Source organism: Helicoverpa armigera, chromosome 23 (assembly GCF_030705265.1).
Source record: "Helicoverpa armigera isolate CAAS_96S chromosome 23, ASM3070526v1, whole genome shotgun sequence".
In the NCBI taxonomy this organism is placed as follows: Eukaryota; Metazoa; Arthropoda; class Insecta; order Lepidoptera; family Noctuidae; genus Helicoverpa; species Helicoverpa armigera.
In genome coordinates this window covers 9,650,074-9,663,324 of record NC_087142.1, presented here as the reverse complement: position 1 = coordinate 9,663,324, position 13,251 = coordinate 9,650,074, and the positions used below count along the sequence as shown (strand labels likewise).

At 34.1% G+C, this 13,251-nt stretch overlaps 1 protein-coding gene across 5 annotated transcripts in view; it reads right to left on the bottom strand.

The window, feature by feature from the left end:
• Positions 1 to 13,251, bottom strand: part of Smash (smallish) — a 189,001-nt gene that overhangs the window by 96,039 nt on the left and 79,711 nt on the right. For 4 of the 5 annotated variants that reach the window (XM_064040792.1, XM_064040795.1, XM_064040796.1 and 1 more), the window contains exon 3: positions 3,936 to 4,165. In XM_064040792.1, the coding sequence (XP_063896862.1) occupies positions 3,936 to 4,040 (105 nt within the window). In that variant the 5' untranslated portion in view covers positions 4,041 to 4,165. Of the gene's footprint in view, positions 1 to 3,935; positions 4,166 to 4,344; positions 4,502 to 13,251 lie in introns of those variants that run through there. The other variant, XM_064040793.1, reaches the window with a different exon arrangement.

Below are 13,251 nucleotides of genomic sequence, written 5' to 3'. Positions count from 1 at the left end.
TTGTTACCGTAGTACCTAATAAAGCTTATACATTAGAACAACATATAGGCTACTTTTATCTGGGGATGGGAAGTATTTCCATATGGAAGAAGTAAAACGCTTTGGAATAACACCTTCCGAACTAATGCAGGAGATGTCTCGAATGATCCCTATTTCAAATCTAAGAGCTCTAAAACAAAAGACAAATATTGTTTCACTACCAAAGGCATGTGATACTAATGCACACACACACACACCTGTTTATGTAACACACAACCTTGATACAGTATCAGTAATCAGTGATAATAGGACCGGTATTTTGCCCTTGCGTGTAGAAAGGACCTGCGCTTGCGCATTCAAACTCGATGACCTCTTCAAAAGATCTTGTCCTAAATAGGCGATGTTTGTTTGTATGTCAGATTATTCTTAGGTCACGTTTTTAATTTAGTTTTTGGTATATGACTTGGTTTTTAAGAACTAGTTCTATATGTTGTTCCGTATTTTTTTAGGTGATTACAAGGCCATGCTTGATGGACTGTTTTTAGTATTTCCAATATTTAATCGACAATAATTATTTCTAATGATTTTGTCGTTAATGTCTACGTTTAATAGTTTTTGTGAAACTCATCAATCAATTCATAAAATCACTCAACTAATAAATTATTATTTTTATGTCGACTTATTAATAGTTTTCGCATATAATCAAACAGAAGCTCATTTCCTTTTCATTATTATAACTTTATAAGTAACTAATTTGAATACAATTACTTGAACATCGTTATAGGCAAATCAATGGTAGACGACAATAGGTACATTATTAGTTCTATAAAACAAATTATTCTTCATAAAATAATTCACACATAAAGTAAATAAGTTACTCACTACTTCTTCATAAAACACTGCCACATAAAATCCAACCTAATTCACAAAGTGTTAAGAGTAATTATCATTCAACTTCACAAACCGTGGGAAATGCAAGGGAGAGTGGTGGTCTAATTGTGATTGATCGCGAACATCCTCGATTCTCGATATAATTCGCTGCGATGATACTACGATTATGAACGATTATCGATGTCTCTCGATTCTCGTATCGAGAACCGGCGGGTTATTTTTGCAGAGGGCGACACAGTGGCACGATAAGCCGGGTCTGTCTCGTGCATAATGCTATGGGGAAACCAGTGGCAAGTCTATACATAATTAATGCTATTTAGTTGAATATCTTGTTATAGAAAAACAACGGTGGTTCTATGAAGGTGTGTCGAAGGAAACTGTATTCATATGATACTGAATTGGATGCTTTATCCGGGTCAGTAAAAAATATCTTTTAGTTTTAAGGATATTATATGAAAGTTAACCTTCTACTAGGACCTTGCAAGAGATGAATACATTCATAAGTATCTATAATACAACTTAAACTCTTTTAAGACGTAGTTAATTTAAGAAGACCCGTAAGTAGCCTGTGCTTCATTAAAATTAAAGAATGCCTACAAGTCCACATAACACATTGCTTAAGCATGCAATTGGACAACAAACGAGTGTTAAACTTGATAAGCACTTGGTCTAGTAAGTATCATTAGAAACCTTATAACATTTGCGTAAAATCTGGTTGTTAATAATGCCCCTAATTAGCAATACTTCTATTACAAATAGTTTTTTGTTTTAATTATAAAAGAGTCACTGGTATTCTTTCTCGCGCAACTACTGAAATGATTTTCATGAGTCTTGGCGGTTATATAGATAGTTTATACATCGGAATAACATTCATATGAAGTACCTAGTATCTTGGGAATCTTAGAAAAGCGAGCAAGTATATAATACGTTTAACATATAGGTACGTAAATAATAATTAATTGTACAGTATAACACCTAGCTTTAAACTCATATCTAGCAATTCTAGAAAGTTCCACACAGCAAATTGCCAGAACAATCTTCCCATCAAGTCTAGAACGAAATAAACACGTAATCTAAACTATTTGCCACACAAACAGTAACAACAATATTATGAAAACAATAAAACTACACACACATACATAATTTCATTATTATAACTAAAGTGACATTCATGCATTCTTTCTATATTTCCGTATTTTGTATTGAAAATGTTTGTAAACAGAATCGGTCAGACAGTATTTAGTCATGTCTGCCAAAAATCGGATTGACAGGGCACTCCATTTAATTAAATTGTATATAGTTGCAGAATTACTGCAAAGTTAAAGATAGATTTTTTAAACAAATCAATGGAAAACCACTCCTAATAAAAATGGCAAGTTTTCTTACAGTAAATGGTGTTTTTTTCTCGTATTTTGCATAAGTTATTGCAAAACATTCGTTTGAAACATGACGCCTGTTCAGTTTCGTAATCGGAATTTCACTTGCTCATTCATTTTCAAGGCTGTTACTACATGTGTCATTTCGGATTTTAGGTATTTTTAAATGGACATACTAGTCACTGTTTTATGCTATTTTTTGTGAAGGGTATTCGCTTACTAATTGTCTTAATTCATCTCGGACAAAGCGTGTAGTTTTACAGTCTTATTGATAACTGTCATGTAACTGTTATTTAGCTCACAAAAAAGATGGAAAATAAAACGAATATCAAAGCAAACTGCTATTGTATTATTCCACCGAATAGTGCGTAACAAGAGAGCGGATAACGGATTATTTATAAATAATAAAAATAAATAAAAAAACGTAAAAAATAACAAGTTATTCACGGCGAATAACGACAGTGAAAGTTATCGTAACGCATCACCGCTCGCTATTTACTTTAGCTAAAAGTTATTTTTTAAATTAAATATTAGCTTAGTCCGCCATTACTAATCAATTGACAGCTGACAAAAAAACTCTGGCGTAAGGCAAATGTGATATTAAATGTGAAAAATTACGTTTTTTTTGTCACGATTTTTTACCCGTTTTTAAATAAAGTGTGTGCAAATACCTAGTTTGCGGAATAAATTAATTGAGTGAAACCGGTTTCTTAGGCAATAGTTCTCATTGGTTGTTGATAGTGATTTATGATTTTACTGCTTAAATAAACATAGCACTTTCTTTTTAATTACCTGAAGACGCTATTCCAGAGTTTACCCACTTGAAAGATTGTGTCAAAGGAGTATTCTAAGTATGTTTTACAAATGATTTTCCTAAGATCATAATTTTACATAATACCTACCTACCTATGAAGGAAAAACTAGTGAATCTGCGTAATGCGACTTACGTGAGCAAAGAAAAACGTTACATGTAGGTACCTATCTACATTATATCTACATAATAGCACTAAATATACCTACATACCTAGGTTGGTATTCAGTATGTTGATCGATGTTTCATTATTTTGGTGTTTACGACTTTTATCAGTTAGCTTGCAGTGTTATCAGACAAAGCAAGTTTTGAGTAACATCGGTAGTTCTGAATACATATGGTATAATACAAGTGGTTTTCGCCTTACTTTTAGGTATTCTATACGATGGAAATGAAAAACTAGGCATTTTCAGAAATTTTAATTTTTTGTGAAAAATTTTCTAAGTCCCAAAAACCTTGCACACCCTTTGCTACACTCCAACCTTAGCTTGACATACATACTTTATATCTCACTGAAGGCGAATGAAATATTCTTAGGTAGGTATCTACCTACCTATTTTCCTATGTGTATGTCTTAGATATCTACTATCGTTTTTGCTGCATCACATTAATAATACTTAAACAATAATAGTGTAAGGAAATCATTATTTCTAAAAAAGAAAGCAAGCTTATTTTCTCATATGTAAGTGTGGTCATGCATTACCATTTGACCAGACGCACATTGACCTCGCGTTTTATAACATGAGATTACAAGCACGAGTACAGACTATTAAAATCTCGCATGTAATACAAAAGTATTGCACAAACAACGCTTTTGAAAGCTCGGAGCACGTGAGGCAGTTTTGTAGTAGTGTTGTATAAAATAAACATAAACTTACAGCTTTAGAATATCCGCTCCCGGCGCTCCCATCTGACGAGTTGCTCAACCTTCTCTCACTGTTGGACGCTGGCGGCGACCACGCCGATCCACTGTCTGACGGCATCTTGACAAGCACAAACTGTCTCACATCATAGCTATCAACCACTATTAACTCGTTATTAACCGTTATTCACAACACTAGCACATCACTATCGGTGTTCCGCGGTCCATTTTACTTGTCCCGTTTACCTGCGGAAGAAAAAATATTCCTTTAGATTTTTTATGATACAATGTCTATTCACTATCTGTTGTAGAATATACTAGATAAAACATAAAATCGGACGGGCGATAACAAAAACATGTGTTAGATCCCTGGAGATAAAGCACTTCAAAATAATCACGAATACCTCGGCATGAGAAAAACTTACACAATAACTGGAAGTATAACACGAATGTTCGTATAACGTTAACAGTAGTAAGTTTACAATCGCTCGGTTATTTCGGAAATAACCGTTATTGTTAACTGACGTCCGTTCGGTCGCGCGCGCGGCGGAGCACTGGCGACGCGAGCGCGCTTGCGCGACAACACAGATAAATTATATTATTTCTTAACCTATAACCAGTTATTGTAATAAAACTATTTTATTTTGCACAACGTTATTTAATGTTTTTGTTGGATTATTAGTTCTGATGCGTGAATGCATTAAGGGCAATTAAAGAAATGTACTATTAATGCTATTACATTGTATTCTTTACATAACAATGCTTGTATTACTAAATCGCAAATGCAATGACCAATATTTGTATTGCCAAATTCAGGTTTTGATGCTGCGTTAAGAATTTTTACGAATATTTTTGAGTATTTCAATTCACGCTTAAACCCACGTCTTATTTCAAAGTTCTTAATAGAATTTCTGTAGCTATGAATGGCGATGTTAACAATGCCGTTTCGAGCAATTTACAAACGGCTGTCACACGATACTTTCTTCGTAAAAAAACTCGACACGAAATACCGATGAAACTTGAACTACATTTAAATATGGCGTACAATATGGCCTGAATACTTCATATATCTGATCGGTTCGCATTTGTTGACATGCGATCAATTACCCATTCAAATGACACGGTGCACACATGACGATCTATCGGATCGGCGCGGGCGCAACGAAATGGGAGGCATTGTACTTGTAGGGACACCATGTTAACGGGATTTAGAGAGACATTCCTGCTAAAAAAATATTTATGTATAAAAAAAATTTAGTATAGAATCGTGTTTTTTATTGGTTGAGATCTAGAAATAATAATTTTCATTTTAATTTACGTCTGTCATATATTGTAGATGATGTTATGTTTATTCAATGAAGCTCACAGTATGTCATGGTTAAATGCTGCATATCTATGCAAAACTTACTTTAAATATGTATTAATAATGTCAAAATAGTTGGAATGGCTTTATCTAGTTCTACTAGACTTCTAGATTTTTTCTTCAGTGTGGAAATATTTTAATAAGATGCAGATTTAATGGCATTTGAATAATTAACAGTGATGATACGCCAAATAAAAATCATTCAGAGGAGCATTTAGTGTTGCAAAGTTACATATTTATCAATCGACATTTTTAAATGTTAAGGATATATTTTAGTGTTCAAAGGCCAAGGCATTTAATGCAAAAACTTCATCTTCTCAAAAAATAAGTTTATCGACTAAAATACGACATAAAAAACTAAACGATGCATTTAATAATACACTGGCGTGCTAAATCAGAGGCCTCTATCGTCGTTAATTATATTATCGAATGGGGAAAACCGCAACAAAATTGGTTCAGGAGTTTACGAGGTTATCCTTCTCCAGACGTCTATTGTTTTTTTATAAACTTACAGATAAGTGAATTGGTATTTAGTATGCTTCCTCTTGTCTACAAAAAGTAGTACTTATTTAATTTAAAAAATCATGAAATACATTGAATTATTGAACAATGCTCAAATACTTAAATGTATGCATTTTTATATAATTATGAATAATGGTTAAGGTTTCCAGTTAATTATTTAACGCTGGTAAATAATGATAATTATACGTAATGGGTTAATTTAATTGTTCCTTGCATTATTGTCGTGTCTTACATTTTTTATTAATATTTCTTCTGGGAACTGCATTATTGTTATTATTCAGTTAGTCATAAAGTAAAGAATTTATTGTAGCTAGTGTTTCTTATAATACTTTTTATTATATAATCACTAGATTAAAACGAACACACAAAAAATGCGAGCCATCATTAAAATACCGTTACGGGCAGAGGTCATTTTAAATAGCTTTGTAGTTGTTTATACGAAAAAAAAAAACCGTTTTTATATCATCTACGAAATAGTTAAGTTCAAATTATTAATTCTTCGAGTCAAAAGAACAAACAGAACTCCTAAATAACAAAACAAGACACTTTTATGTTGAATATGCAAATATTTTCACGAAAACACTTTTTTTTGTCTACACCAAACTTTGATTAGCCAAATTATCACCAGGCACCTAAAATGGTGTTACCCGGCGAACCGGTCATGATGTGTCAAGAAGGACGATCCTGCTAATTGCGTCATTTTAGTGGCATTTCTGGTAGAGTGATTCATTGTAGGTTTTAGATGAATAGTTTTGACCTTGAACTTTCAAGATGGCGCTGAAGTAGTTATATTCTGATGGAGCTATAAATATTTTCGCTATGTGTTGCTAATGTACGAACGTTTTTAGTACTTAGAAAAACCGTATTGTTTAAAAGAAAGTAACTTTTCACTGAAATAGTGTCAAGTGCAATGAAATCGCTTTTCTGCGAATTTTGCAATTGTTTATTGCAAGCCTTTCATTAATGATATTAGTGGTGAAAAGCAGTAAAAGTTATGACAATGTTTCCGCTAGTATATTTGTTTAGAGAGTTAATTGTATACTTATTGTCATTTAATTGGAAATCAAATTAAATGAAACACAACAAATGAAAGACATTACAGAGAAACTTTTATTAATTATTTTCACAAACGTCACCTATTAACTATTTAATAATACTTTGACCAACATAATACCATGTTTAGTATTTTCTTTCTTATTCCTAAAACATGCAAAATTCATGGCCACCCTACAATGGGACACTTTCTCGCTTACACACCGTGCTAAGATAACGGCGAAATTGTCTCGCGGAACACAATGTACGGACACAGTCTTATTCCTTGGATCATAAGGTTCAAGTTCGCAACTAAAGGGCACTTTGGGTCATTGTAAGTACAGACAAAGGGCTAACAAGAGAAATCGCCTGACCTGGCCTTATTCATAGATTTATGTAATAGCGTATATTAGCAGGACTTATGGGGTTCTGTTGTCTTATGAAATATTTTGTTGCAGTTTCTTGGTCAGCCTGTTTTAAGGTCCCTTCCTGGAGGTCTATGGCTATATTTTGGCTGAGGTTAATACTTGATTATTTGAGTGTCTTATAAATTATTTGATGAGTAATTTATACCTATACCTAGTTGATTGGTTTGACTGTTCTTTCCAATAAGGAGATTTTTACCTTTTAGTGCGACGATATATTTGGCTTGAGGTTTCGTATGACTGTGAATAACATAATATCTAAGTACTTACATTAAGTGCAACGTTGACGAATGATCTTTTGAAAAATATAATTAGCTAGGTATGTCATAAAATACTTGATACTTCAACAAAATGGCCAGTAACGAGTGGCCCACTACTCTTGCATAAAAGATGAATTTTTATTGTTTTGCAAAAGATAAATAAAACACACTTATTATTGAATTTATAACTTTTTCAGTTGCATTGGTACTAAAGATGGGTTATCTCTACCTTATCAATGACTGAGATGTCAGCATATGATCTAATCTTTGTTGATAATAAAAATGAAGATTAGTAGCTGTTAGCCTTTTGTTATTTTATTCTGTGAACACTTCATTGATATCGGAGATAATGTTTATTACAGCATTTTGTGAAATACAGTGGTATATTAGATACTAGCTTCCTGCACCTGTATATAAAAAGTAGATTATGTCCTTTCTGAGACTTTAGACTACATATCTATCTTCTGTTTACGAAATCTGTTCAGCAGTTTTAGCATGAAAGCGCGACATACATACAACTTTGCATTCATGCTATTATGTAGTGAGGATTAATAATAAAGTTTTCAAAAAGTAATTTACCAGTTCTTTAAATCAAAACTGTCTTGTATTAAACGGTTTACGTTGCGTTAATCGGCAGTATCTTGTATTGCGCATTAATATCTCAACAGTGCCATATTTCTAGTTGAATCAATAAATTAATGAAACACTCGTGTAATTATACAATACGACATTAACACGACAGAACATCTGTTTATTGTGTTTTATTGTTGTTAAACATATTAATGACCATGTATTGCTGAAGTTGATATAGAAAACCAGATGAGGTAGGTTGTCAAAGGGGAAAAAGCTGAAGAGTTTGCTATAACGTGCTGTAATCACTGGAACTACAGGACTGATTTGAAAGGGTCTTTCAATCTCAGATAGCCCACTTATAAAGTAAGGCGGTAGGCGGGTCATCTGAGGGAGGCTTATATATGTTATGGACCAAGTGATAAATTGGGCAGTATACATAATGCCCGGTCATTATGAATAATGCCCAATATGAGAGTGCAATTTGATAATAATTATTCAAATAATCAAATTGACCGGGCACTATACATATTGCCCGTGACCTTTTGGGCAAAGTAATACAAACATACTTAATTTAATTTTTGTTATTGTTATTGACATTTAACTTAAAATAAACTAAATATAACACATCCCATATCAATTGACAGAGCATAGAAGTAAGCATGCAACATGCAGCAAGCATGGCTTCTGTCACGGCTCCGGCGCTGCGGGGCTCCGGCGGTCCCATGCGAGCTTATCGTCGCAGATGGTTTTCACGCTCACCACCACAGCTTCGGCTTGCTGGCCGGCTCAGCCGGCCAGCCTCAGCCGCGGCGGCGAGCGCTTCAACCACCTGCGCCTCAGCTCGCAGGCCGCCTCGCCCCTCCGTGCCTACGCGGTTTTGAATTGCACTCTAGGGGTAGGGCAGACAAGACTACGTGGAGTCGGTTTTGCAGCGATTCGTTTTCGTCGCTAAGTTCAGTTTTTAATACAATGTTTTGAATCCAAATTCAATTCTACCATAAAAAAACGAGCCAAGAAAAATGAGATCAAGAAAAACGAAGCCGAGTTAGTAAATTAGATGACAATTGTCCAATTCATAATTTTGTGGCTAAAATAGAACATATAATTTAAAACAATAATCATAAAATATGTAGCAAGTAACAGGATTTATTTATTAGAACAACTGCCACCCTCGCACCGCAAAAAATATAGCTTTATTATCAAATTGCCCAACTATCATGTAGCAATATAATAATGCCCGTGCAATGTGATAAATAATGAAGTTAAGATAGTTATTAATCACTTGGCCCGATAAAGCTAGACATTATTCATAATGCTCGGGCATTATAAATAATGCCCGAATTAATCACATGGTCCATAACATATATACTCGTAGGTTACTTTTTCTTCGTTTTTTATTTTAGTCTAAGGTGGTATTTACATAAAATGAGAAAATATACCTGTAAGTTATTGTATAATAATTAAAATATAGACAGAAAAAAAAGCAAACTGCAGAATTGAGAACCTCTTCCTTTCGAGAAGTCGGTTATAAACTTTGCCCTGCCAGCCCTAAGAACACTGATTACGCATAGCAGATCAATTAACAACAGCTGGCATTTAAAAGAATCTCAGCTGAACAGGAAGGCTGAAGACTGAAGGTCGTCCAGTGACATACAAACGAACTATCCCTTTGTACAAGGATACGGAAATTAACTCTTGTCCCCTAAAAGGGAGGCTTGTTTCCCTAAGTGAAGGTTTGTGAAAGTAATTGGTAAGTATATTTATTGGTTGGTAAAGTTACGTGAAGGATATAAATTGTGTAAGATGTTGTTTTTATTTGTTTGATATGATATGGTAGGTAGCTGTTTCCTGAGGTGTTGTTAGTATATTAATTGAAGAGATTCTTTTATTAAGTAGCTGATGCCCGTGGTTTAGCGGGTTTCCTTGGGGGACTACTTAGTTCCTGTATCCGAGTAAAAACTTTATATTCTAACGTGTGAGCTATAATACTGGACAGATTCATGTTCAGAAGTTTAGCGTGAATGAGTAGGTAATAACCTCCAAAATGCACTTATCCAATTTTTTTTCTTTATAAAATGACTGCTGCATCTTTAGCAGAAAGAGATTTCGAAATGTATCTTTTTTATTGTGAAGACCAAAGTTCTCAGAAAATCCGAATTTCGAACTTTATTTTGGTCAAAACCACAATTTCTTTGATTCCTTTGAATCAATATCATAAAGAATTAAAAACCTTTCCTTGACGGAAAGTTTTGATATTCCAACGACTGGCAACAAAAAACCCGAAGGCCTACATAGTGACACTGACCACAGAGAACATTTACAATCAGCCGGTCGGATGCGCAGGCGCACCGTTACCGACGTTTTTGCCATTACACGAGCAGCTATGCTGTCCCGCTCTAACTTTACATAATGTTCGGCGATCGAACGACTTTATTCGATTGGTGAAGTACCTAATTCGATTTTGTGGTAGAAAAAATCTACCATGATCTACTAAAGGTGTTTTACAAGATACGGAGGTACCTAAACAAACTATTTAGCTCTAAGTATAATATTAGTACCTATGAAGCAAGAGGATGTTTCGCGTTAAAGTATAAAAGTCTTTGTTAATTACTTATGTTAAGGTTCATTAATTACAATCGCTAGTTACTATGTTACCGTGGCCGATCTTACAAATTGTGACAAAAGGCCGATTTCCTTACCTAGATATACTACCTATCTATATATCTTTATATATATATATATATATATATCTTTATCTTGAGATATACTACTGGCCTACCGAGTCGAGAACCTCCTGTTTCCGAGTCCTGTTTTTTTGGGAAGTCGGTTAAAAATACTAACCTCAAAATGACAATGCTCACCATAATAATGGAACAGTAGACTCTAGACAATATTTTTAAATATGTCAGGTCTATACCAGACGTACCAGTCATAAAATACATGAGGATGTTTACAAAACTGCGGTTCACGGAAACGCATCCCAATTTATACGTACATAATATCCTAAAGGTTTTCAGGGCGATATTAAAATGCGTGGCTTACACTTTCGCGTTTAAAATGCAGAAGACGTTATATTGTGCAAGGATAATTTAAGACTCACAAGTTATTTAGCATATGCATAGGTCATGTTGGTCGTAAAATACAATTTAAAGTTTGCTTGACTTATAAAATTCCAGTCCGTGTTATGTCTGGGTGCAGTTTTACGGCTTGTTTTGTAAAATCATGATTGTTTAGTACCTAATAATAGAAGATAGACTAGTTTGTAGTGCAGGATTCTTCAAGATGTTTTTAACCTTCACCTTTAACCGTCATAGGTGTCGAAAATATACTTAGGAAGTAATACCTAACTTCGAAAAGTTATATATGTACTTGTCTGACCTGGTATCAAACCCACACACTGGTACTTGAGAGGCAGATGCTTCTATCATTAGGTCGTCAAGACTATCACCTACGAGTGATCTAGGACTTTGTAACTAAAAGATGTTAGTTAGTCTCGATAGCGAAAAAAGGTGAATTGAAAACTGTGAATGAAACATAACTGGTACAGTTTCCTTTTTACATATTTCAGTTACGACTTACTTATTCTAGGTATGCAAGTTAATTTGCAAATTCGTACACGTAACATGTGGGTAAGTGGGTAATTTTACGAATTAATTGTTAAATAATGGTGAGAGCGATACGCATGGTAAATTCGCTACCTTGTTGTGTAACATTGGTCTTTTACGTTTATTTTACAGTTTTTGAACCTTTGTTTTTATTGCTGATCTTATTATAGTACGTTATTTTGTATATAGTAAGACGCACAATGAATGCTGAAGACGCAGCGTGGGCAGACCCCTCACAAAATGGACGGATGAGCTGGCCAATGTCGCCGGGAAGCAGTCGGTTGTGTGTTGCTAAGAACCGCGAAGGATGGCAAACATTGGAGGAGACCTTTATCTCCATGGACGTCCGTCCATCCAGTGGACGTCTTTCGACTGAAGTGAAGAATGAGTCGTAGTAGACATGGAAGAAGACATTATTGAGTACGTTCCTGCCAACCGGTGCAATAAAACTTTGAAGCATCTACAGAAGAACAATTTTATGAAAATAAATGCTTACAAACAAAAGAATGTCAATATAACTGACATACCACAAATAAACAGCAATCAAGTAAACGTGTCATAATATGAAATTGCTTATACATAGCTGAGCAATATTGAAAGTCATTTCCTAAAGAATTTATCTTGCGTTAGACGATTAAATAGCGTTCATGTATTGATTTGTCTTACGAGGTGGAAGTTGTGGGTAGATTACACTTGATAGAACTGATTGCTACACTGTTTTAGACTTTATTTTGAGAACCCTTGTTACCAAGGAATATAGACAATCCCGATTATGTAACTAGTCGTTAACTAAAACATGAAGCAGTCTTAAACATAGCCTTAACAAATTGTTAGTTATTGTAATGTTAATGTAGTTGTTAGATGTCAAATGTCTGTCCCCAAATGATTTACCGTCTCTATATTACAGGATCTCAATATAATTATTCGTAGTAATAGATATGCTTGTCAAAAAAGATGATGAACATATAACTTTGAACGCACTATTCATAGAACAAACAACATATTACACAATTGAAGCAGTAACAGTTGAACTAACTGCAATAGAAGTCAAGCCATCAACTAACAACAAAGTTGCAGTTACTGAAATTAGTTCACTAAAAAAAACTGTCCAATGTTACTTGTCCGAAATTGGTCACGGTTATACATAGCAAGTTTTTACTTGAACACACTCTTACAATACGGGTTGCTGATGACTTGTTACCTCATCATACTATGAAGACAGATCGCCTAGAAACTAAAGCACATCTTTTGAAATCTTTCGGTAGCATGCCTTAGATGGTCAACTGTTATTTCTTAAAGTTTTTGAAATGAAAAAAGAACACACTAGTTCGACAAGTAACATTTTAAGTAAAATTGAATCTCGTTTTTTTTTTTTATAAAAGCAATAAAAGTAAAATGCAAGCAATTAAGCAATCTGCTGACGCAAAACGGTTTATGAGATTCAGTATAAACTATTTGGTCTTTTAAGAGAACGAAATGATAATAATGGTCTTTTGAATTCACAATACAATTTATTTAAAGGCAAGAAAAGTAGGCTTATGTATAGTCTTCA